The sequence below is a fragment of the Parus major genome, chromosome Z (assembly GCF_001522545.3).
Source record: "Parus major isolate Abel chromosome Z, Parus_major1.1, whole genome shotgun sequence".
Taxonomy (NCBI): domain Eukaryota; kingdom Metazoa; phylum Chordata; class Aves; order Passeriformes; family Paridae; genus Parus; species Parus major.
This window is the reverse complement of record NC_031799.1, coordinates 54,270,887-54,297,182: the sequence shown is the minus strand read 5'-3', so window position 1 is coordinate 54,297,182 and position 26,296 is coordinate 54,270,887. Positions and strand designations below refer to the sequence as shown.

Sequence of the window (26,296 nt, the reverse complement as noted above, 5' to 3'; positions counted from 1 at the left end):
TTCCAGTTAATATTCGCCCAATGATTTTTGTCTTATTGTCACACTGCAAACAATTCCTCTACGGTATCTGGTGAATAGGGTCCTGATAGATAGCCAGGTAATAGAAATCATTTTGCACCACAAAGTATTTGGGGAGCAACCTGTGGATTCCTTTTCCTTCATCACTCAACTGTGTGAGTGTATTCCACCCTCCAGCCTCAGACATTTTGTTCTAAGCAGCAAGGTAAATACACACTCAAAACCTAAGAAGCTTGGTGGCAAGGTCTGGTTGTCCCTGACGCAAAATTAGACAGCTGCGTGCCGACTCTTGGCTGCTCTTTTCAGTTTTGCCTTGTCCTTCTGAACCGAAATATTTCTCATCTCAGAACTGTAAAAGGCCCAGACCATTTCATTTTCTCATCCTCAGCCCATCCAGGACCCAAAATAAATCAATAGTTCAGATCTGCTTCCCTGAATGACATACTGTAGCATGCTGTAGGATAAACACACTCAATGAATTAAAAAAATAGTGATCTTGTTAAACATAAAACACTTTGTGTACACTTCTCAACTGAAGGGACTCAAGGCACCACACATGAAGGTTTATAACTGCCATTTCATGTCTATTTCTGAAATTTACACAATGCACTCTTTTGACTTTGCTTCTAGCTGTAAGTTGTCATCACCTCCACTGCTCCAGATACTTACGCCTTACAATGCAGATGTTAGGGGGCTCAAAAATCAGTCAGTAATCAATCAAATTCACTTTCAGTCACAAAATAATTTTAAAATTACATTTTTTTGGAGAGAAGTGTGACACAACTGATTTAACATTACTTCTCTTTCCTGTCAGGTGTTAGTGCTTTTCTTATAAGGACTGAATCTGACACTGTTCACTGCTGACTTTAACAGCTTATTATTATCAGACCTATTAAAATAGTTGTTTTATACTTATAACCGCAATCTTCTGTCTCTGGAGAACAGATGACATTTCAGGCAAGTCAGAATGAGCTTCATGCCCTAAGAAAGTCTCTTAGTTCCTAGCATAATGCCATCAGTTCAGTGCTGAGTGCCACATTCCAAAATACAAATTCCTTCTGCAAGGAAATCTGCAAAACGTCCCTTTGAAACTGCAACAATGCATTTGTCTAAACCTGTTCTCACCTACAGCAACCCTAATGTCCTCCTGAATGTGAAACTGTAATAACATTGAAGATGTCTAATTCACTGTGAATTAAAAAGTCAAAGTTTTGTTAACACTGTAATCAAAAACCAAAATTATTGTTTTAAATTTCAAGGAAGAAAATATTTGTGGAAAAATTACCAAGGGTGCTATAAAACTAATGTGATTGAAGGAGACGGGGGGAAAAAAAATCTTGAGTCACACCAAAAAGAAACCTGACAGGTATCAGCCCAGCAGGCTGAGCACACATCAAATTTGCATTATTCAGCTACTGACCTAGCAGAGTTTCCATTAGTCAGCAAAAGCAAAGAGCCTCCACGCTTTTGAATTAGATCAACAACATCAACTGCAATAATGCCAAAAAGTGTAATAATGCAACTGAAATAATGCATGTCATTGATAAGACATGATTCTGATTTTTTTTATTTTTTGCACATAAAGAGAGAGAGTCCTTAAATTAGAAATTACAGCCTTTACCTATTCCAAAGTCACTAGTGGAGCTTACAGTCTAAAACAGCTTCATGTTTCCTAATTATCACAAGAACCTACACCACATCTTGCCTTCAGTATGGGGGTGTCCTGTCAATCAGAGGTACCTCCTATTTACACTCAATTTAGCCTCTGGCTAAATTTAACACCTGGGTGCAGCTGCCCAGGTGCTGGCAGATAACTGTAGTGTGGCCCCTGTGAGCAGAGACTTTGTGCCAGCACAGCTGTTCCAGCCAGCTCCAATGGACCCACCACAGTGCACAGCTGAACTCAGCAGCCCAGATCATAGAACCACCAGTTGTCAAAAGACACCTTTAAAGGTCAGCTAGTCCAACTCAATGGTCAGCTGCAATGATCAGACAGATCATTTTGAACTTTGAAGAGAGAGTTCAAGAGGGCGTGAAACCGTTAAGAGGTAAATGAGTGATCTTCAACCAGAACATTGCTCAGAGCCTCATCATACATGACCATGAATGTTTACAGAGATGAGCCACCTACCACCTTTCCCATTATTTAACCATCCTCATGTGAAAACTCCTTCCTTATATCCAGTCAAAACTGATTTTCTTTAGTTTAAAACCATTAGCCCTTGTCCTGTCACTATGGGTCCTGCTGATAGGAGGTGTTGCATGTGCTGGATCTGAAAATTCCCTGCAGCCCATGACAAAGACCAGCTGGCACCTGCAACCCATGGAAGTCCAAGGTGGCGCAGAGACCCATCTGCAGCATTTGGAGAACCCCATGTGGATTAAGCCCTGAACGAAACTTCATCCCATAGCGACCCCATGCCCGAGCAAGGTCTCAGTAGGAGCAGCAGCCTGGAACCCACACAGGAGCAGGTTTTCTGGCAGGACCTGTGACCCATGGGGGGACCCTTGCTGAAGCAGTCCGTTTCTGAAGGTCTGCATCCCAAGATGAGGACCCAAGCTGGAGCAGAGAAAGGGCATGAGTAGATAGGAGAAGGTACCACAAATTAGGAATTGACAACAACCCCCATCACCAATCCCCCTGCACCACTTTGGGGAAGGATACAGACTAGCTAAGAGTGAAGCTGAGTTTGGGATAGGAGGTGTTATAGGCTTTTCCTTTGTTTCTCACAATCTTACTTTATATTTTTAATTGGAAATAAATTAAATTAATTTCTCCAAGTCTCTTTTGTCTGGGATGATAATTGCTGAGTGACCTCCTCTTCAAATCTTGACCCACCAGCTTTTCCATGTTCTTGTCTCTCCTGTCCTGGTGAAGAAGGAGAGTGACAGAGCAGCTAGTGGCCACCCAAGGTCAACCCCCAAAGACTGTTTCCCTTCCCAGTCAAGTAGATTTGCTCTCATCAGAACAATGCAAGAATAAAATAACAAATCCCCAGAAAATAATTTTTATAGCATTCTTAGGATTTTAACTTTTATAGAATAAATTACTGTGTTTTCAAAGGGAAAATATTTCACAAGGCCAATATTTACAAATAAAGTCATTTCAGTATTGCTTTAAAATTGAACTGTTGTTAAAAAAATCAGAAACCTCTACAGGCACTGCAATTCTCTTATCTCAGGCAAGGGCCAAAAAAGACTACACGTACAATCTAAATCATCCAGACTATTAAATAGTCACTAGAGACAAACTATTTAGCACTTAATGAGATAAAATTAGAAAGACTAAATCTAATTAAGAGTCTTTTAAAGAACAATCCAGAAGTGGCTACCTCTTCACAAAATTTGTAGTTATCATCAAAACCGGAGAACCACAGACTTTTTAACCATCAAAGATGACTTCTGACTGCAAAAAAGTTTTACATTTTTAATTCTCCCCAAAATTCCTTGAAATTATAATTAAAAAAATATGCAGCAGATTTACACCTAATAAATTCACACTGATAAAGACAAAGAGAATATAGTACCTATTAATGGAAACACAGTCAATTCTAGCACTACTATAGGGTTTCTTTAGACTTGGCAGCAGCAGTTTAGACTTCCCTGTGCTAGTGGGCTCTAATAAATTAGTCACAGATTTAGAAAACTATGTCAGTTATTGAAACATACCCCCTGCCCTTACTTTGATGTTACCTACAGACTTAAAATTCCATGTGTGACAAACTCCAGCATTTTACTACTGTAAGAAATCCTTCCTGTTAAGAACTATAAGCTGGTTCATATCTTCATTGGAAATAAAAATGAACTGCCTTTGAATTCAGCTTCAAATTAATGACAAACTCATGTCTAAAACATTAAAGGTTTTGGTACAGAATTAAGGCCTTTCTTCATGCCCAATGTTCCTGAAAGTAGAAGTGAAACTCACTTTCAAATACATGTTACAGAATCTATTCTATATTTATGGCAAATAAACATTTAAAGTCTTCCACAAGAAATACAGCAAGTTTCCTCATATAGCCCTGTTCCACACACAGACTGCAGGAAAAGTGGCAGAACAGTGGCATCAGCAGATCTGATAATGTACAGAAGGATGGACCTGATGGGGCTCCATGATTTGAGTGCCTGGAACTGAAAGAAGTGCCTTGGACTACATTCAGCAGTGGGCACTGATGACACAGTTAGGATTTTGTTCTGAGGAATAAACTTCTACGTCTACCAGCATTCTTCAATATTCTATTAAGGAATTAGAAGTTATGAGAAGACAGCTGCTGAGGATGATACCATTACTGGTCGCCGTGCTAGCCATTTAGCCCAACATCCACATATTAATGAGAGTTTTGGATTAAGCTGCTACAAGATGTAGAGTGATTTATAAGGAGTATCATTCTTCATCCTCAGTTTTACTCAGATTTCTGTTTTGATAGGTGTTCATGCTTTCCTGTTCCATGCCTATGTCTGGCTGATCTTGGAAAATGGAACTCTTTAGATTTAGGGATATTCCCAACAGTCCTGAACTAGTTACTCAAATCATGTCTTTGAACCATCTGTAGTTGTTTCTACCACTAGATGATGAGGGAAGCAGTCAACTTAGTACCACCCAAAGCTGACGGTAACTTCACAAAGGTATTTTAGCTATGCTCCATCTATTCCAAACATTAAGAGTTTTCATCATCACCATCTCCTTTCCCTAGAAGACATTTCTCTCCATGCTGTTCCTGATCCCTCCCATCTATTTATTTGACTCTTTCTGTCCAAATTAACTAACCTAAAAAACTAAAAAATACTTCAATAAGAACTGATTACAATAGTGTCATTCTGACAAGGAGTTCAGAAAGCGAAACAAACTTTGTAACTTGCAGTTGTATTTATTTTATTAAGTTTCAAGACAACAACAATATTTTTCATCTTGATCAAAACCATAAGCAGCTGCAGTTTTAAAACCTCTGAAACATGCAAATGAATGTCATATGAAGTACTGTAAGCAAGGCTTGTGATACTGACTATTCAATCACTATGTTGCAAGGACAGTGAAAAAAGATGGAGTGGAAAGGTGATTATGAAAGAAAAAGAAGTGGTTTTTTTGTTTGTTTTGAGGAGGTTATTTCATAATTATAAGCATATAGAAAGATATAAAGAAGCAGTGGGGAACAATTAATGTAAATCAACTAGCTCTAGAGAAGGGAATGAGTATACACTACATTGCAAACACATCAACCTTATATACACACAAACACTAAGGAATCTTTTTAATGGGTCTCCAAGCAAACATTGCTTCAACCTTGCTAACGTCAAAATTATTTTTGAAATTAAAACATAGGTTTCCTATTCTGTGATCATGGTTGCATATCATGATGTAATTTATGATTTAAGGTGTACAGGTTGGAATTATAGCACATAACATTAAGAACAAAATCCTTATGATTAATACTTCAGGTATAAACACTGGCTCTCCTATAATCCTTCCAGTTGGATAATTATTATGGTAAGAATAAAACGAAAAACCCCACAAAATATTTAGTCCAAATTCCAATAATCTTTCAAACAGTCAGACTTGTCAGGGACGTATTTGAGAGCCAAATACAGGACAAGAGTGAATGTAAGATGCACATACACCTGTGTGAACCCCGCATAAATCATCACTGAGTGGATGGATTGGGACACACCGTCCCTACCTGCTCACAAACCACCAAAGCACTCTTGCTTTTACATACACCTTTTATCTTATTGGTGTTCTGATTAACTGCTAGAATTCGACCCTTTAAATTTGTGTTTATTCAAATCTGTTTAAAGGTGCTGCCCTTCAAGAAACCTCCTAAGGTTGAAGACCTGATCAGAGAATCACAGAATCAACTAGGCTGGAAAAGATCTCTTAGGGTTGTTTAGCCTGGAGAAAAGGAGACCCAGGGGAGGCCTTACCACTCTCTACAATCACCTGAAAGGAGGCTGTGGCCAGGTGGGGGCTGGCTGCACCTGGTCTCCTCTCCCAGGTGCAACCAGCGAAAGGACAAGAAGACACAATTTTAAGCTGCCTCAGGAGAGATTCACATTGGACATTAGGAAGAATTTCTTCACTGAAGGGGTGATTGAATGGACTGCCCAAGGAGGTGGTGAAGTCACTGCCTGTGGGAGGTGTTTGAGAAGAACCCGGATGTAGCACTCAGTGGCCCGGTTGATAAGGTGGGACTCAGATCTTTTCCCTCAGCTGCTCCTTATTGGACTTGTGCTCCAGATGCTTCCCCAGCTCCACTGCCCTTCTCTGGACGATCTCCAGCACCTCAATGTGCTTCCTGAATTGGGAGGTCCAGAACTGGACACAGCACTCAAGCTGTGGCCTCACCAGTGCCCAGTACAGGGGTGGAATTGCTTTCCTGCTCCTGCTGGCCACACTTTTACTGATACAGGCCAGGATGCCACTGTCCTTCTTGGCCACCTGGGCACACTGCTGGCTCATGTTCAGTCAGCTGATAATCAGTGCCCACAGGTCCCTTTCTGCCTGGGCACTGTCCAGCCGCTCTGTCCCCAGCCTGTAGTGCTGGAGCCAGCACTCGGTCTTGTTGAAGCTCACATTTCTGAACTCAGCCCATCGATCCAGCCTGTCCAGGACCCTCTGCAGAGCCCTCCTACCCTCCAACAGATTAACACTTTCCCCCAGCTAGGTGTCATCTGCAAATCTGCTGATGGTGGGCTTAATCCCCTCATCCAGATCATCAATGAAGGTACTAAACAGGACTGGGCCCAAAACTGATACTTTACCCGTGAAGAGTACCAAAGCCACACAGGGGCTTGCAGTCAAAACCACAAATGTTTAGCCTCTTTACCACAGAAAAAGCATGACATATTGGCTTATGAAAATTATGACACGAGTACTACACCAAAGTCCCAATGAACTGTGACAAACTTGACAGAAGGGTGACATAAGATAACGCTAATACTTTTTCAGTCCAATTGCGATCACACATTCACCTTTTGACATGGTTTAACACTCAGCATCTTATGTGTATCTTGTATTTCTGAGACCACTCATGCAATGATTTCTTCTTTTTATTTTGAGCACAACATGAAGACATAAGGAGAGAACGAGACATAGAAAAGAAACAGACACTGGCAAATTTAGCACATTAAATCCTAGGACTCCTCTATATTTATTCCTCATGGTTATGAAGCTTCCCTTCAAAAATTCAGGGTACAGTAGAAAGACCCTACAGATTTGGCTGTTATGTAATGCACTGTGTAAATACACTATGCATTTGAACAAAGCAATGTCTTAATGTGTTATTTGTACAAATTATTTGAAGAGTTTGAAACTATTCTGATAGGAAGGAGAAGGTTCTAAACAGTATCATTTAAAAGGCAGACAGTGATGGTACAAAGCTATAGAACACAATCTTGCATGCGCTGTAATGCTACCATTTATCTGCAAGACAGATCTGATGGATGCTGTAAGAGCAAAGTTTCAAGCTCCTGGAAGAAAAAAAAATTGCAATAATTATCCATAAAAGCTTAGTGGAAAATTTTCTTCCATTGGTTCTGTTAAAAAGTAATTAGCGCCTGTGCAACTGCCAAAAATTGGCAATTAACATTGCTACATAGGAGAATACTGGCACTTAATCTAGTTAGTGTTCTCAAGGATTCTCTAATAAGGACACCAGATTCTCTAATGTACTAATACTATCTGTCTATCTGTCTATCTATCTTAGGCAGTTACATGGCTCCTATTACTATAATATATAGACATTTAACATTCTTCACTGCAGTTATTTTTACAACACCCTGGCGAGGTCATGAAATACAGTCAAATCAAGTGCACAGATGTGGAGCTGAGTTTAGGCTATAATGTTACACAGCATTTAATTTACAAAATCCTTTTTCAGGATGTATTTCGAGGTGCACTGCACTTGTAATAAAACACACAACTAAGTCAACAAAGAAAAAATTATTAACTACAGAGTTTAATTTCAAATTTTAAATCACTTTTAGATAGGAAAATAATTTTCAAGAGAGGAATTTACTGAAGCTCATGTTTAGAGCCAGAGCCAAGGCTTGTCTTGCATGTTTGCTGTAACAACAATTCCTATTTCCCACTGAATTTAAAACTAATTCTCATTCAGCTAATGAAACTGCAAAGATGGTCTTCCTAGCATCTGAATAGATGCACATGCAATGGAAGGACATCAACAGTCAAGCAAGAAAGTTGGAAAAAGTGTTCTGAACATGCCACAGTGATTATCTAGAAAGGTGACTAAAGGATCCAGTTTGAAAGAAATGTTTAATAGAAGCCAAACAGATAAGGCAGCGTACTTGTACATGTGTGTATACAAAGAACACCCAGCAGTAAATGCATATCAAAGCTGTGCTAAACTCTGTTTTGCTTAAAAACCCTAACCTAAAAAAACAAAAGCTATATAAAAGTCAGCACAAGAACAATATATGTTTCTCAGTTTTAACTGCTGATTTAGGCATAATTTTAGCTATATGTAAGCTAGCAATTTGTCACCTCTAAATATAACAAAAAGTTAGGGAAAAACCCCTCCTTTTCCCATATTTCCAGGCTGTGAAGAGGCTTGCAACATATGTGAAACAAAATACATCACTGACTTCTGGTTTATACTGCAACACAATTCAGGACTGAAAACCAATTTGGAGCAGTAGCTAAACAGTGTCTTTCCTAATGGTGTGTTACACAAGAAGCTGCATTGCCTTTATATAAAGAAATAAAATGTTGATGTTATCCAGTGAAAGAAATAAGGGACTACCAGAGATAAAGAGGGAAAATATTTGTATCTTCATTTTTAGTGTCCTTTTACTACACAAAAAGCATACTGCATGGAAACCAAATGTACCATGGAAAATAACATAGAGTGTGTTGTATAGTTCACCTATAGAAACTACTTCCTTTTTCAAATATGCTGTTTTTCCAAGAATTTCAATTTAAAGTTTTAGAAAGCATCTACCCGAGCTTCTTGATGGCTTTGCTTAATTAAAATTACAGTAAAAAGACTGTAATTTCACAGTACACACTGTGAAGCATGAGGAAATTGCAGGGTTTTTTTAAAACTTCTGCTGAAAGGGACGAAGATCATCCATGATGAAGAAATAAAAGATTCTCTTTGAGTGTCAAAGCATGACTAAAGGTGATTATTGATCTAGTTAACAAGGTAAAAGAAGAGCACATTTCGTCAAGAACATGATACATTTTTAATGAAAATAGTTTAGATTATCTTTGAGAAATAATATAAGACAGGACTGATATTTAAACAAGGAGATTTATATAATTTAGACTAAAGGAGAAATTAGAAGTAATCTCCTACTGAAAAATTTTTTCAGTAGGAAAAAATGTTGATTTAATAACACTATGCAATTCAGATAATTTAAAATTAATATTTACAGTTACTTTATTCAACCATAATTGAAGATACTTCCCTAGCCTGATTAGACTCCTCAGATTCTGAAATACTTTTAAAATAGCTACCTGCTTATACTTGACACCTTTGAGATCAGTGAGCATTACATGAGCACTACAAGATCCTTCTCTGAGAAAGGTTCTGAGAACACAGAATAATGAAAATACAATCACAGACTCAGAATCCTTTGGATTGGAAGGGACTTTAAAGGTCATCGAGGTCCACTCCCCCTGCCATAGGCAGGGCACCTTCCATTACACCCGATTGTTCAAACAGAAAGCTGAAATCTCCTCCCTAAAATACGGTCAGCTTTTTGGTGGTATTTTCTACTTTAAAGCATACTGATTTCAACAGCACTTCAGCTGAAAACACTTAACAGACAAACTACTACACTTCACAATTCTGTTAGCTAATTTCACCTAGCTGTGGATTTGTTTTGCATAAACAATCTCAGAAATTGCCATTATCAGTGGCCTTGTTTCAGTCAGGAATTTGGTTTTAGATGCTGGTTTCCATTATCTGTGTTTCAGTTTTCCTGGATCACTTAATTAGTAAAATTTTGCATGCCTTTAGTGTCCTTTCTCCTGGAGTCTAAACCTTAAATATTAGGGCATAAATTAGGACAAACAGGCCAAAATTGTCCATAGAATTTTAGCTGAAGTTCCTGGCACATGTATTTGTGGTCCAGACTTAGGAGTTTCAGCTATGACCAACATGACTGAACAGCAAAGGTCAAGCTGGCCTGACGCTAAAGCAATATCTTTTCATAAGAGAGCTCTGAATTATTGTGTTGGAAGATACAAAAGCAACAGAGACTTAAAAAAATCCCTAAAAGGTGGTAGGGGGAAGATCCCATAGCCAATTCAATAAATTAATTTCAAAAATACACTGATCCTACCCCTGCCACACAGCTTGGTGATACCACAGGAAATTACTGACATCAAAATTGTACCATCTTGTGTGTTTCTTATTTTCTGGCTTGAAATAGTCATATCTGATTTTTCAAAGATAAACCAATTTCCGCTGAAGTAAGAAGATCCGTAAAGTCCTTAATACACAGAAAAATTAGGTGTTTGCTGATTTATATTTGCCACTTTCCAGTCTTGTATCTGTGAACTGGAGATAAAAACCCCTCACCTCATAAATGCATTATGAAAATAAATTCATTAAACATTTATGAGAGTTTCCAGCACCACAGTGACATTTATCACAGAAAAGGCCAATACAAAATTAATTATTAATTCAGAAAAGCCCTGAATGTCATGCTATGTATAAGGCAGGGCAAACACACCAAATAATTATAGTGGCATAGTATAACATAGCTAATTACTAAGCATGAGCCATCACAAAATACACTTAGTAACACAGTCTTACATGGGAATGCAACAGAAAACTCCATCAAAACTTATTAAGAAAGCATTTTAAGAGTAAATAACTTAAGATGGTGTTGCATCTCCTAGTTTAAAATGCAAACCAAAATAGAGGAAAAGTATTAGAAAAGGAATAGTACCAGCTCCATCATCTGATACTGTGCTGATAGTAGTGTCATGTAGATCACTATAAGACCACTGGTACACAATGAAACCAGAGAACTGACACTCATGATATGATATGATATGATAATATGAAGGATCTGAAAGACTGAGGCACCTTTTACTAGAGGTTACTTACTTACAGATCAAGGAGTGAGAAAATCCAGGATACTGGGAGTCTTTTAATTCAGTACTCTGAAGAAAAGTGACTTTAGTGCATGGATTCTGCTCAAAACTCTCAAACTTCCAGTCAGACTTCTCCTCTTCTCAGAGCTATCTAACACGCACATATCTGGTCATAACTTTACTACAGTACTGGTATTTACAGTCATTTTTCCATACATCTATGACAACCTTTCCTTATGCAAAGGTAAATTGTACATGCAATTTAGGTGCATCACAACATCTTAACCCCAGTTTTATCTTCAACCTTCTCCTTTCACTGGAGGTATGCATCTCTGCACCAAGAACATAGCAGCATGGCTTACTCAGGAGAGGAGGGGAAAAAAAAAAGGAATCTTGTTACAGCAGCTCAGAGGGAACATTTACATCCCCTGGTCATGTCAGACAGGCTTCTGTGATCAAAAAACTATACTCTAGCAAAGGCTAGACTTCTTTGCTAGAGTACAGAAAGGAAGCAGCAGGGGGCTGGGTGTGGGGGAAAGCTTTCAAGCGTGAAGATGACAAGCATGATCAAAACCATGACGTTTTCCCAGGCTTATTGCTCTGAAGTAGATCAGCTACTTAGTCTAAAAGAAAGGGTTTTTTTTAAAAAAAAAAATAATAACAGCATGATCCAGAACTCAGCACTGAAAAATTCTGTCTGAACTATTCAACCTTAATAAAATAACTGAAGGTGATATCTTATAATGGGAAGCACCTGGCAGCTAGTGATGTGTTACACTTTCTACAAATTATGTTTGTCTTCAAAGCAAAATTAAATCAACAAAACCAGGTAAACTTGTCAGAATGGCATTTTATGCATTTGTAATAGCACACACCCACTCTGGACTGTGTTCCTTTGACATGAACATACAGCATCCTATAGCAAATTGGTCCTTCTGACATTATTTAACTTCACAGATAGAGTAGATTTGTACCAACATGCAAAGACAAGTTCCAAATGTCACTCCCTCATAGAAGAACACCACTTAAATTGCTGTATTCAACTATTATTACTCTTACTTTTGATGGGGTATGGTGATATAACATTTCCCAGATCCTGTAATAAAGGCCAGAAGATTGGAGAGAGCAGAAAAAGGGGAAAAATTATTAGATAGGTCACTCTAGTCCCAACAGGGCGTTATTCACTGGGCATGGTTTCACACCAGATGAAACCTAATCCTCCAGAAAGAAAGGAAACCTTATGAAAGTTCACTGCCCTGACAAGGTATTAAGGTGTTGCCACAACACAAGTCAAGACACCTAACGTTAGTTAAATAGAACCATTACTTTATCTTAGAACAAGGACAGAATTTAAGACTTGTAAGCAGCCTTTGTTTACTCTAAGATGGAGGGAGAAAGGAGAGGGAGAAGAGAAAAAGATATATTGAAATATGCTTTTGGAAAATAATCATGGTCTGAAAAACCAGTCAGAGAAAATTCAGAACCGTAATACATGCTTTCTTAATGATACAAGAATGTGATGTTTGAATATCCAAACAATAAAAGAATCAAAAATAATCAAAAGAATCCTGAAAGAAATAGAAATCTAACTCCATTAATAACAGTAGATCACTACCAACGTGGAAAAAAAGTGGGCATATTCCTTCAAGAAAATAAGAGTGGCAATTCATGATTATGAAGAGAAGGTTTTTGCAGGAAGTGGGAAAAAATATTAAGACTAGCAAGGATAACGAATAGTGAGGATAAACTTCAGTGAAAATCTTTCTGAGGTTGTAGTCCTGATATTTCAGATTTCCTCACCAGACCATACAGACATTGCTCAGATTATAAAGATCAACATCAGTTTCCTTCACATTTTTTCTTGCCTTTTTCAACTCATCTTGCAGGCTCAACTTCTCTAATATATATTGCTGGAACAGTAATTTAATAACACTACAGAAGTGTAATCATAGTTTCATAAAAATGCTTGGTAAGTAAACGTCTTTAAACCTAGTCCACAGAATCAACTTCACTGTCCGGTAAAGAACTCATTCACTGGTACTGGCACTTCTCAGCTCCAAACATGTCCATTAACACCTGCAGCGTTACCACTGCTAATGGTAGTACACAAGTATTCCTGAGGGTAAAAGCAGACAAATGCTTCTCAATCCTGCTTCAATAAAAGATTATACACACACAGACCATTTCAGACCCTGTAAAAAGAGTAATCATAGAAACCCTGGCATATAATAACAGTAGATTAACACATTTAGATGGAAATACTTAAATAAATAATTTTTAAGCCCTAAATGTAAAGAGGTCTTGCATTTTAAAAAATACAGATGTTGACAAAAGCCATTAAACAGGACCTGCCCCATCACCAAGCTCTTGGGAACTCTATTGGGGTTCACCACTACTCTCTGGCCCAGCCATCCAGCCAGTTTTTAGCCATCAATTAGAACACCCACTGCACCCCTGCAGAAGCCAGTTTCTTCAGGAAAATGCTGGGGGTGATGGCGTCAAAGGCTTTACTAAAGTCCAGGTAGAAGGAGATGCTGAAGAACAGAGATGCTTTTCTATGCCTTTAGAGAACCCCCTCTCCTTAATTCTGTTTTCTCTCATGTTCAATACATAAAAACTCATATTCTTCATATTATATAGCAGAAAAATGTTCTACAATTTAAGTACTCACCACCTGAAAAGAGAAGTCCAGGTGGACTGCTGATTACTTTATAGTTAACTTGCTTCTTAGATATTAGCAGTAGACTTGTGTCATGAAGTAAGAGTAATGGAACTCCTTAACCAGACTTTGGCTGATGTCATACACTATTTTTATTAATTAGACTGTCACAGAAGTTGCAAATGCTCTCACTAAACTTGCTGATGCGGGAGACCTAACAGACAATACACAAGGCATGAAGTAAATCTCTCAGATACATCAAAGTGGGATAAAATTCCCCTTGTGCATTATCATAACCATAAGGATGAACTAAACATCTTTGTGCTACAGACTGGAAACCAAGTAATTCATAGAACTCTTTGCAGAGGGGTCATAATGGAATGGCTACCAGAAGGCAATTTTTCACAAAATAGAAATGAAACTTCAGAATGTAACAAAATACAGTTCCAGCAAAGTTCTGATTAGATCTCACCTACAGTGCTGCACACATTTCTGTGAAGAACAACTCCACAAAATAGAGCTAGGAAAGCTCACTTTCACCAAATGGAAAGAATCTACTAAAGAAATAAAAAATAAATATATTCTTTACTAATGTACCAACATACATGTACAGCTAAAGGAAGAAATATTCAAGAGCTACCAGAGCTGAGTGGCAACATTAGCAAAAAATAAACTGCAACTATCTTGGTATTGTTATTTATTTGTCATTATTTATTTGTTTGTCCAATGGAATTGTTGGCCTAGATCAAACAATTTTCAGCCACAAAAACATTGTACTGAGACACTTCCTGTTTGCATTAAATGGCCATCTGCAGTAACAAGCATGTGAAGTCTCATAAAATACCTCCTCCACTGGAAGAAAACCCTAAAGACATGCTACCTGCTAGAGCACTACAATGGGAGAAAGCAAAATGCTGATGTCTTGTCCTCTAGCCATACAGGCTACCACTCTAACACTACATTCTTCATGGAAGAATTATAGAGAAGTGTTGGAAGTCTATAGTACAAAAAGGAAACAATTTAATCTGTTCAAAATAGACATTTAATTATTAAAAAAATCATCTTGATCAAGATTTAATTGCAGTGTATCAGCACATACGTAACAGATAATTTTGTTTCACTATGTACAAGAAATCATGCATTTAAGGAAGACATATCATATCTACAATTCAAAATGACAAAAATGATGTCCCATTCTTGATAAACTAAATTAAACTGCAAAATAATAGATGAATATGGCAGAAGTACTTTGCCTGTACAAAACAAGCTGTTATTAAATGAAAATGCGATTTTTAGAAAATTAAGGATCAACAATGCTCCAAATTCCCTCTAGGCCTTGCCACTCTTCCGATACATCGTGATAAAAAAAACCAAAATCCATTTGAAGAGCTGTCACACAACCAGGGCATCTGTCCTAAAACATGAGATGTCACTGTCAGAAGCTATGAAACCTAAAAAAAAGCCCATTTCACATTGAGCAAATGATTCACAAGATCTCCGAGATTTTCCTTTTTTTCATAATAGATTACTATTAACTACATTTGACTCCATAATGCAAAGCATCAAGTCAAACTTACATCAATTTTCCCAAAGAAAGAGTAAATTCAGAGCATTATTTATTAACTTTTTATCTGAGTACTCTGTTTTATGCCCCTGATTGACTAATATCTGTTGAAATTCAGAAACAATTTTTATGTTAAGCCAGATATGAACTTCTAGAAGACTACCAGATTATGGGAAAAATAAGTAGGTATGTTTAATATTCTGTTGAAATTATCATAAAGTAGCTTCTGTTTCCAAGATTATGTACAGTGAATAAACCCTGACTTTGATAGAGCTGATTTTTTATTTTTTTTTAATTTGTAAGAAACTTGAAGTAGATATTCATGATGCCTGGCAAGAGTTCATTTCCTAGGAACAGCACACAGCTGTCATTCATTGAAATATAGTCTCTTTTTTTCTAGGAGGATCATCTCATACCTACCTCTCCTACTTGCAATCTTGCAATAAACACTCAGAAAAGATTCATTATTTAACAGAAAGTTTCAAAAATACCTTTAAGAAATTTTAAAATTTAGAAGATATTTAAAGATTTTTTTTTAAAGGGCATTTCCATAAATCATCTGATACTAAATGTAAAATTTCTAGTGTGTCTAGTTTTGCTCAATCTTAGACCACAATTCGTTTGTATGCAATGAATTTCAGGCTAAAGTAAAAGAAGAGGAACTTTATTATTGCAATTAATACACATTACTATCCATATAAAGACTGGGGCTCTAATTTCTCCTAAAATTAGGTATGTGAATCTAAGAAACCAACTTTGCACATAAACATGTACATCAAAAGTCTGGAATGATTGGCACTGCTTAAGGACAACAGCCAAGCTAATACAAGACGGTACAGCTCTATCAAGGTCAAAGCTGCATCACATCAGCAAACATTCTGCTTGCTAAGATTTAAGACATCTAAACAAAATAATTAAGTAAGGTGTTTGAATATGACTTAAGTCCTCACAATTCAAACATTCTTTTTTTTTTTTCCTTTAGTTGACCAAATCAAATAATCGCCTGAATCAACTGAAAAACAAGCACATGCAAATCAATTGTCTACAGGGAACAAGAAAAAAATAACAGTCATAAGCTCCTCCTCCTTTTACTTCAGCAGGAACATCCCAGATTGGCCAAAAACCAGTTTTCTCTAAGTCTTTCAGATTCACCTTTCCACCTGTACTTTGATTTCAAGGAACAGAAAGTTATTACTTCAGCAGATGTAGATATACTTGTACAGTTTTATAGTCTAAATAAGTTATCCTGTGTTCATACACAGGTTATTTCTTTATCCAAATGCCATAGTGTTACTGAACCTTAAAACATGCCATCCAGTTACCTATAAGCATTGAAAGCCAAATATGTCTAGACTGTACCCCCCTAGATACCACAGATAAAACTCCTTAGCACTAGCAGATACCATCTGCTATGATGAACCTACCTTATTCAAAGCATCTCTGCAATCATCAGTAAAAACACAAAGAATAAAGTACAGTTTAGCTGGTAACTGAAAATCATTTATTTAGGAGAACAGTTAGGTACTATTTTGAGAAAAGATAGAGCAAACTTTAGAAAACAAGGTTAAAATAATCTATCATGGATGGCTTTTGATGCTGTAATAATAACCACTTAACTTGAATCCAAACAACAGCTCTCAGTTTCTATCTACATTAGACTAGACACTGAACTAAAAAAAAACTACTAACAATGCGTCTACACATGAGAATCTCCTAGTAGCACACAGAAGATGTGAGAGGAGAGCAACTGAGATTCTAAGACAAACAGGAGAGTCACCTGAAATTTTTAGGACTATCTTGAAATTCTGACACTGACTTTCATGCATCAACTTTAAAGAAAGGAGAGACAAACACTTTAAGAACATAGATAACGTCTGACAGCTCCTAGCAGTGAGGTAAATCAAGTTACACAAACAGGTGTAACTATTACGAGTGAAAAAGAGGAAAAGGGCTAGGACAATAAAACAAAAATCCTCAGAGAATGGAAGGATTACTATGAGATTAGCATAGTTAAAATTAAAGTGAAAATTAAGAAGAATAGGCAAAAATTAATCTGAATTGTTCACAAAGATAATTTGAATAATTACACTGGGTTTACCTGGACAATTTCATTTGGAAGTGTGGAAAAGGATATATCACAGTTTAGTGCAGAGATGCAGTGGGAGTAGTCACATTCCTATAAAAGCATTCCAATCCCTTCCAATCATCACTGCCTAATGTGACATAGAGGCTTCCAGTGGCTGCACTCACAAACACCAGCTCCAAGCCCTTGGTGCATATGAATATATTATATTCATATAAGGAGCTATAATGCAAATATGTTGTTTATTATTCTGTCTGAAATTTAATACAACCCACCTTCAGATCACAGGCAGTGAAAAGCTCACAACCACTTATTACTGCAATTTTAATGAAAAAATACACAGTACATTCTTCTGCTAATTTTAAAATTTCAGCTAAAAAAGTTTTGGCCTAACATTTGTGCTATTAGTTTGTGGCCTAGCATTTTTACTTAATACATACCTGATTTTTTGAATCTAAATCCGAAATACTGTGTGCAGGTCCAGGCTCCCAAGCATGAGACAGATATGAACACATTGGAACTAGTCCCGAAGAGGGGTTGGAAGGGGCTGGAGCAAATGGTACATACTTGATTAGAAGGAGTAAAGGAGACAACAAGGGGCACAATTGGAAATACAGCCTAAACATGAGACCATAAAAAAGGTGATCTGACACTGCAATAGGTAGTCCAAAAAGGTTGCAGAGTCACCATCCTTGAAAATATTCAAGAACAAGATAATAAGAAACCTGTTGTAGTTGACTCTTGAATGGGTTGGACAATTTCTAGGGGCCCTTTTGAATCTCAACCAGTCTGTAATCCAGTATTAAGAAATAAATATATCTGTTTGAACTCTTTGTCCAATAACTATTCAACTTTCAGTCATAAATTTAGCTGAAAATCTCAACAAAAAAATCATACAAAGAAAGAATTACACTTTGTTTTATTACACTGCAGTAAAGAAAAAACATACTGACCTTGACGTTTCATATTTTCACATATAATTTTATACAGAAAGGACACTGTTACATGGATATGAACCAATAAATTATTATGGAGAAGCAAGTCCAAACAATTTCTTAATGCTTTCACCTTGTTAAGTTTATAGACTCTACATCTATCAGCCCACATAAGCTGCCTGCTTTTACACAGTGGCATTTCCAGTAAAGTATGAAATGTTATTAGCTACCAAAATTTTGCATATTTTAAACACTTACGTTTTGCTGAACAAAAAGCTGAAATCAAGTTTTTGATATCCCATTGAAGTCTGGGAGCCTGCTGCAGCTCGTCTCACCTAATAAACTTAATAAATACATAATAAACTTCTCACACTATTTTCCTAGGTATTAAGTTTTATCTTCTTCTCCTACTTACAAGGCAAATGATTACATGGCAAGTAAAGATGTCTTACTCTGATTCTACCTTGAAGCTCTTCACTCAAAGAACTAGACCATAACAAATTAGAGGAACACAATACCACTATGTGTCCAACACTTGAATAAATGACTGTGGATTTATAAAAAAGTAATGGGAAAAAATTTTGAAAAGCGTTTCAAAATTACAGGATTTTTCACATTACTGAGAAATAATCTTCAGTGAAATCTGGAAATGATTCAATGTCAGTGCTCTAAGTTTTCACAATGCAGTATGGCACATGCCGCATGAAACAACGGATGGGTTAACCTTTAAAGACACAGGAACACACTACAGTTTCTGCAGAAGCAACGACTCTTGGTACTACTGCTGTTCAGAGGTAATTACTCCTCACTGCTCCATCACCTGTACTGCAACAATCCCAAACTAAACCAGAATGCCAGCGGCTCAGCCACCGAGCTCAACACACACAACCTGACAGAGGAAAGCTGCAGTGAGAAATCTGCTGGAGGATTTTCTCAGCCCTTCCACAGGGTCTGTTTTTCATCTTCCCCTGGGTACAGCGATAAATGGCATTTTGAAGCACTGCAGGTCACTGCAGCAAGAATGACCAGTCAATTTTGTATAGAGATGGACAGGAGCTGTAAGTAGGAGGTATGTATAGACCGTGGTCCTTTATCACACGTTCATACCTAAAAAAGAGGTAGCATTTTACTTACAAAGAAAAAAAATGTACATTAACTGCTATTTGCTGCTTCTATTGAAAACAAAGAAACAACAAACAAACAAAAGGCCAACTATAGCAAAGAAAAATAAAGGCCTGTCTACATTTAGGTAACTAGGTTAGTGGTAACCTACACAGCTGTCAGACACAGGCTATGTGGGAAAGAAAGCAGACCAATTGCAAAAGAGAACCCTTTACTCTCTCTGCCTCACAGCAGCAACCTCTGCTGAAGTAGGAAAAAGAAAAAGGAAGAACCTTCACAAGATATAAACAAGCTACTCTGTGAAGCTACTGAGTATTTTCTTCTTTTCACCAGATTTTCAAAGAATTTTCAAAGTATATCATTAAGAGGAGACTGAGCCATCAATATTTTGCAACTCTAAAAGAAATGAAAACTGGAAGAGAATACTGATTCTCATTCACAAAGATATTGTGAAACAGACACTGTGGGAAAGCAGTCTAAACACAGGGACAACATCTGTACCTCTCCCACAGCTCTCCCAAGAGCTGTACTAATTAGTTGTGCACAACACATGTGTACAACACATGCAGTAATTTGGCTGGAAGTTTTTGACTGGAAATAGGAGAGGAGTTACAGAACTTTGTCCAAGGTGAGTAATGCAAACATAAACATTGTATAATTGCCAGAAGAAACTGTCAAAAATCTTCAAAGCTTCAATGACAGCGTTCAACCTAGTCCTTGGTGTTCCATAATGCACTCATACACATGTGTAGCAGCAACTAAATGCTCTAAATTTTGAAGTTTAAATAAAAATTATGCAACCCAAAACTAATTTCCATCACTCAAACTTAGTTTTGTTCTTTCCAAAGTCAATGTAAAAAAATCGGACTGCAGCAGACTGAAGTTTGTACCTCCCTATTTCTGTTTCCGTATCACGATCAGCAGTGCACAGACTGTGTGAAATTCAGATTTTACAAAAACATACATATTCCCACTGTGGTACTGTTTTTATTTGAAAACTGAATTTACATATGCTCTATTTAGCTCCTGGTTGCACAATACACATTACTATCAGGAGCTCAGTATTACATATAAGGACTGAAGTAGTTGACATGAGTTTAAAAATAATATAGGTAGCACAAATTAGCAGTGTGCTTCCCTCTGTCAAGTATCTTGGTATCAATAAGCAACTCTCTACAGGTACACTAGGTAGTCTTTTCATGAGGTTACACAAGACAATTAGTAACTCTGGGTAGATACGGTTACAAATCAGATGTGGCGCAACCTCACCCTGTCATGTATCAGCATATAAATGTTTCTGACCACCTTAACACATGGGGTCTTTTTTTTAAGGTTCACAGTTACCTTTTAGCTCCATTAGTTTAATTGACACTACTAGCATAAGCATTTTATCTTAGTTCATTGCAGGTTTTATTGTCTATAACTGTATAAATGCTTCACAGACCACAAAAAATAAATGGAAAGAAAAAAATATAATACAGTTATTTGCAATGACTATTTATGGCTCTCTTTGGACCCCTGAGCAGATCACAATAAAGTTGCTGTGCAGTGCTTCTCTTATATAATGAATCATACTCTGCAGTCAAACATCCAGGTACAGTACATGACTGTACCTGGCACAAATGAAAAAGTGTAATAATAAAGTAGAAAAAAAAAAACAAACTGCTGCTGGAGAGATGAGCAAGTTTTGGAATAGCAAATGCCTTTACTCATGCAACACCTTGATTCTAGTACCTGACCTGGATCCCAATCCCAGCCACAGCAAAACAAAAAACTACAGAAAAGCTTCAGTCCCTCACACACCTTACTGACCAGGATCTTCATATGCAGACAGTGCATGCACCGAAGAAAAGATTCCAGAAGGAGCACTGTTGAGAGGGCCTGCACCCTGTAACCAGATAAAAGTAGGGCAGCTGCATTTAATTGGATTTCTAATGGTAGGAACACATATGCACAAAAAGCTCTTCCTTCAAATGGTACTACCCAGCAAAAAAGAGTGTCACGTCCTTGACACCTGAACAGAATCCAAAGAGGTAGTAATCAGGAGAAGGAATGGATTAAAATGTTTTGCTATTTTTTCTTCCTACCCTTAGGTTTCTATATAATATTTCCCATAACTGTGCTGCAATAACTCCTTGCCTCCTCCTCATGCAGCAATATAAACAAAAACCATATTTTTATATTGGTAGTTGCACTACCTGCACATTAGAGATACTGATACAAGATTGACTATTGCTGCTCCAGTCCTCTTGGTGGACCTGACACCTCCTAGTTTCTGGTTTAAGAGGCAAGAACTGGAAGTACCCTTCTGCCATCTGGATAGTTACCAGAAATAGAATGAAAAAAACTGGTGGTTGAAATTGTAATACACTTCTGCAGTCCTGATCCAGAAATTAAAACCACAGAACACATGACCAGCCCTCACTTAAGAGAGTGATGACTGGCCTGCTTATGGAATCAGGTCGTTTATCCTATAACGAACTTTGTCATGGTGTTTTGGGGGAGGGGTTTGGTATCTGCTAGTGCCATCATCACCTAGAAAATATTAAGTAATGCCAAAATTATATAGATCATATCTTTACAGAAAATAAACACATCAGTTAGATGACAGAAGATTATGTACTCATTCTGTCAGCAAGACATTTTCACAGGATTTAAAGCAGAGGAGGTAGATTCAAATGACTGGAAATTCACTGATGTATGTGCAATGCCTTTGAGGGCTTCTGTTTCTCCTGCACCTCCATTTTGGAGTATTCTAAACACTGGCAATAGCTACACAGCTGCTTCCTTTCGATAAAAGGTTGGAGCATATTTAGCCAATTAAAAGCTATGCAAATGTCTCATAACTTCCAGGAATTTGTTCCGCAAGATGAATTTTTATTATTACAAAAAGTATTTATCAAATTATTTAGTTAAGTATTTCCTTAATGAAAACAACCACAAGACTACAGAAATGTGTAACATCATCATAAAATGTGAAAGCAAGGAAGGCTTAAAAATTATATTATCATTACTAAGGTTGTATAAAGCTGTGCCCTGCTGTTCACAGGTGTACATGTATATCCCCTACAATCCCTTCTGAAGTAATCAGAGGGCTACATACATCATGTATCTTACAATAGCTTAATTAGCACACATCTTTTGATTTCCAATAGTACCTTACTTAGGTACCAGACAGATAAATATTAGTTCCAAAACAAGACTTAATAATAACAACCATCCTTCCAGACAAACTCCAGTGAGAAACGTCCTTTATTCTCTTAGGAAAACCGAAGTGTAAGGCTCTACCAACTAATTTTTAAATAGCCTGGACTAAAGGAATAAAAAGTGTTACTCAATCCTCTGGAACCCCTTTCATTGTTCTTTGGAATATTCAACAAATAACAGCAATTTAAACCCTTTTAAATCCAATTTTCAATGCAAAAAACATCCCATTGTTGCTACACACGCAGGCAAGGAGACAAAAGGGGCAAAGCCTCTTCTAAATTTACGGCACCCTAGAGAAGACTAGCCATACACCCAGCTCAGACTCTGGACTCAGCACCACTTCATCCTTCCGTGTCTCCAAGTCTCCTCTCTTCTCCATCCTCAATCTTCTGTCGTTACCTTAGCCTAAGCAGACCAGAACAATAAATACGGGGGAGAGAGGGAGGGAGGAAAGGGATGTTGCACTTCTGAGACACAGTAATTCTTACAATGTATTTGTTTTTAATCTGCATGATTTAGTCACATGCTTCTAGACAGTATTTATAAACTTCATGGTTTGCCCATCTGGGTTTAACATGCCATCCTCTACCCAGCCCCAAATTTCCACTTTTTAAAAACATAAAAAAATGTTAAAGAACCAATTAGAAAAAGGTTCAGAACATAGGGCAGATGCAAATACATCAATGCAAGTAAACCATAACAAGCTAAATGTCATAAAATATACAAATGCTCTACAGCCATGCTACTTACTGTTACAGAGCAGTTAATTTTGAAGCAACAAAATGGTATTTCATTTTGACAGTACTTTGACTATGAAATCTTAAAAAGAAGACTGAAACAAAGTCATGAAGTCTATCACAATAACTTATGTGCTCCATTAAGAATAATTGTAATTTATATTTAAAGGTAACAAATAAGTAGGCATAAAAAGAAAAAAAAGTGTTCTAAAAATGATGTAAATCACAAAAAAATTAATGTAACATTGTATTTTCTATATCACAACTAAATATTACTGAACTATACAAAAAAGGGGCTAAAAAACTTCCATGTCCTACCACTGACCTGAACTGAAAACTTTAAAGAGTAATAAAAAAAAATGAAAGTCTGTTCCCAGTATACTATATTACTCATTTAAAAAAAAAAAAAAATAATCAGAAAAGGTTGTAGCACAACAGCTGGGCTGCAGCAACACCCTGGGGGAAAAAAAAAAAAAAAAAACGGCAGCAACAACATTTCCAGAAATATAGAAATTGCTCTATTTCGTCCAACAGTAGGGAACCTAAATGAAGCACAGTTATATTTCTATGTGTAATACACCAAAACTGACTACAGAGTAACTTCCTGTAAGCTTTAACAGAGAGCCTGTCAGTGCTTCCTAACACCTACAAACAACCCGTGAAAGAGACTGGTTATTAGCTCATAATATCGCAAATTAACTCACTTTTACATAAAAAGTATACACTGTAGTTATGTCAAGAGTTTTTGTGCAGATTTAGCCCATCCTATAAAGACAGATAAACTAAAGGTAGGTAATCAGAGGACAAACTTTTGCAGACTTTCCAAAACAAATGTCACATAAAGTGTACTTAACACATAATGATAATATTGCAATCAAGCAGATGGTATGTGTATGCAACTCATACTTGATGGAGTATCAGAGCTACGGTCTTTACAAGGCATATTTGGTGAAGAGCATTGAAACCTCATGTGTAGTCAGAAACAAGATGTAACTATCCTTTTTACAAAAACAGCTTTATTTTCTCAAAACACATGCTATTGGCAATTCTTGCACCCTTCAACAGGTACACAGTACTTAACAGAGTTACAGCTCCATTTCTCTACAAGTTTCCCTATGAAGCAGAGGTAAATCCAGTTCTCTTTTACAAATGCAGTCAACCAGAATGGACAAGTTTGCTGAGATAAAACATGCCACAGAGTAAATGATGATATACGATCTCCACTTAGAGCGGTACTGTTTGCTCACTAGAAGAAAGCTAGGACTGATTATGTGCTGGGGACGATTTACATTCATGGGACAGAACACATTACATCCTTTCCAGGTCCTGAAAATGTGCTGCTGCAGCAACAGAAGCCAGTTTACGCTGTCGGTCTTCGAAACGTTTAAAGAGCTGCTCTACAAACATTGTTTATTTCCATTACAAAGTGCCTCAAAAAATTACAAAGCATAGTACAGCAGCACATCAAGAAAAAGATAAATTATAGATATATTTTTAAAAAAGAAAAAAAAAGGAGAAACCTAGAAATGTGAGTGAAAAAAGGGCCTAACAGCTCTGATTAGTGAGCCGTGTGTTTATACATCTTTCAACATTATACAAAGCACTGGGTGAATTTCAGACTGCCTCAGATGGCCAAAGACTGTTGAAAGAAACTTGTTGACAATGCTATTGAAATAGAAAACTAATATTTGATGGCAAAAAAACCTGTAGCTTATTATAAAAGTCAAATATAGGATTATAAAGCAATACACAGAGATTCTGGACTTGCATTCCGGTGCATAATCTAACCATCTGTCGACCAGTTGTGTAGCAAAATCAAGATAACCTGGAAATCTCCAAAAGGACAGCTAAATTCTTTTCCTTCAGCTACGGCATCTCCCTGCTTATGAACGTACCCGCGGTAATCGCACTGCGCCTGCAGATTAACCTAGAGGAGATGACACCCGCCACCCGCAAAAGAGAGATTGCAAAGGCAATCTTGCCGGAGAGGGTCGATAAGCAGGGCGCCTGGCTCTCGCTGGAGCAGGCTGCAGAGGCTGAGGCGGACTTGGCCGCGCCGGGCGCGGAGCCTCCGCCGAGGGCGGCGCGGGGCCCGGGGCCGCTCAGCCCTCACGGCTGGGGAGAAGCGAGCGGGGCTGCTGCTGCTGCGGCTGGGGGCGAGCACGGCTGCACCGCGACACCGAAAAGTTAAACTCGCCGGAGCGGGGTCGTTCCTGAGTCCTCTCCCACCGCCGGGACGCCGCCGCGGCTCAGCCCGGAACCGGGCAGCGCTGCGGGTCCCGCAGCTCCCCAGAACTCGCCTTCCTCGCCCAGCAGACACCTCTCAGGAGAGGCAGCCCGCCCCGGGAAAAATAAAACTCCGCGGGCTGCCCTGAGATGGGGAGTCCCCGAGCAGAGCCGCGTCGCAGTCGGGGGAGCACGGCTGGTTCCGGGGCGCACGGCACCGGGACACGGGCTCCAGCCCGCTCCGGGCCGCGGGCAGCAGCGCGGCGATGCCCGGCCGTCCGCCCGGGGCACGGCGGGGAGCTACCCGTGCTGGTGCCCAGCCTGGACACCAGTTGCTCGACCGCGGTGAAGAAGCGGTAAAAGGAGCCTGGGGGAGGCAGCAGAGCTCCGGAGGAAGCCGGACCCCGGCTTGCGGGCGGTGGGGCGCTTGCCCCACACGGGGCAGACGGAGGGTCCACCCGCGCAGCCCTTCGTTCTCACCTCTTTAAGTTCCTTGGCGACATCTTTCAGGTCCCCCAGGACTAATTCCAAATCCTCCACGATGATCTTGATCTGCTCCTTCACCTTGGCTTTGGAGGCTGCCGGCGGCCCCTCGGACGGCGAGGAGGAGGAGGATGCGGTCCCTTTGGACTGGGCGGACATCCTTCGGGGCAGCCCGGCGCGGCCAGCGGGGCACGCAGGTCAGG

The 26,296-nt window shown here is 38.4% G+C and overlaps 1 protein-coding gene across 4 annotated transcripts in view; it reads right to left on the bottom strand.

The window, feature by feature from the left end:
• PRR16 (proline rich 16) overlaps window positions 1-26,290 on the bottom strand; it is a 144,384-nt gene extending 118,094 nt beyond the window's left edge. For all 4 annotated transcript variants that reach the window (XR_004500474.1, XR_004500473.1, XR_004500475.1 and 1 more), the window contains exon 1: window positions 26,091-26,290. Coding sequence is in view for 1 of the 4 variants with exons in the window: in XM_015653436.2 (XP_015508922.1) it covers window positions 26,091-26,252 (162 nt within the window). In the remaining 3 variants the exon portion in view is untranslated. The remainder of the gene's footprint in view (window positions 1-26,090) is intronic.
• Between the last annotated feature and the right edge of the window lie 6 nt (window positions 26,291-26,296).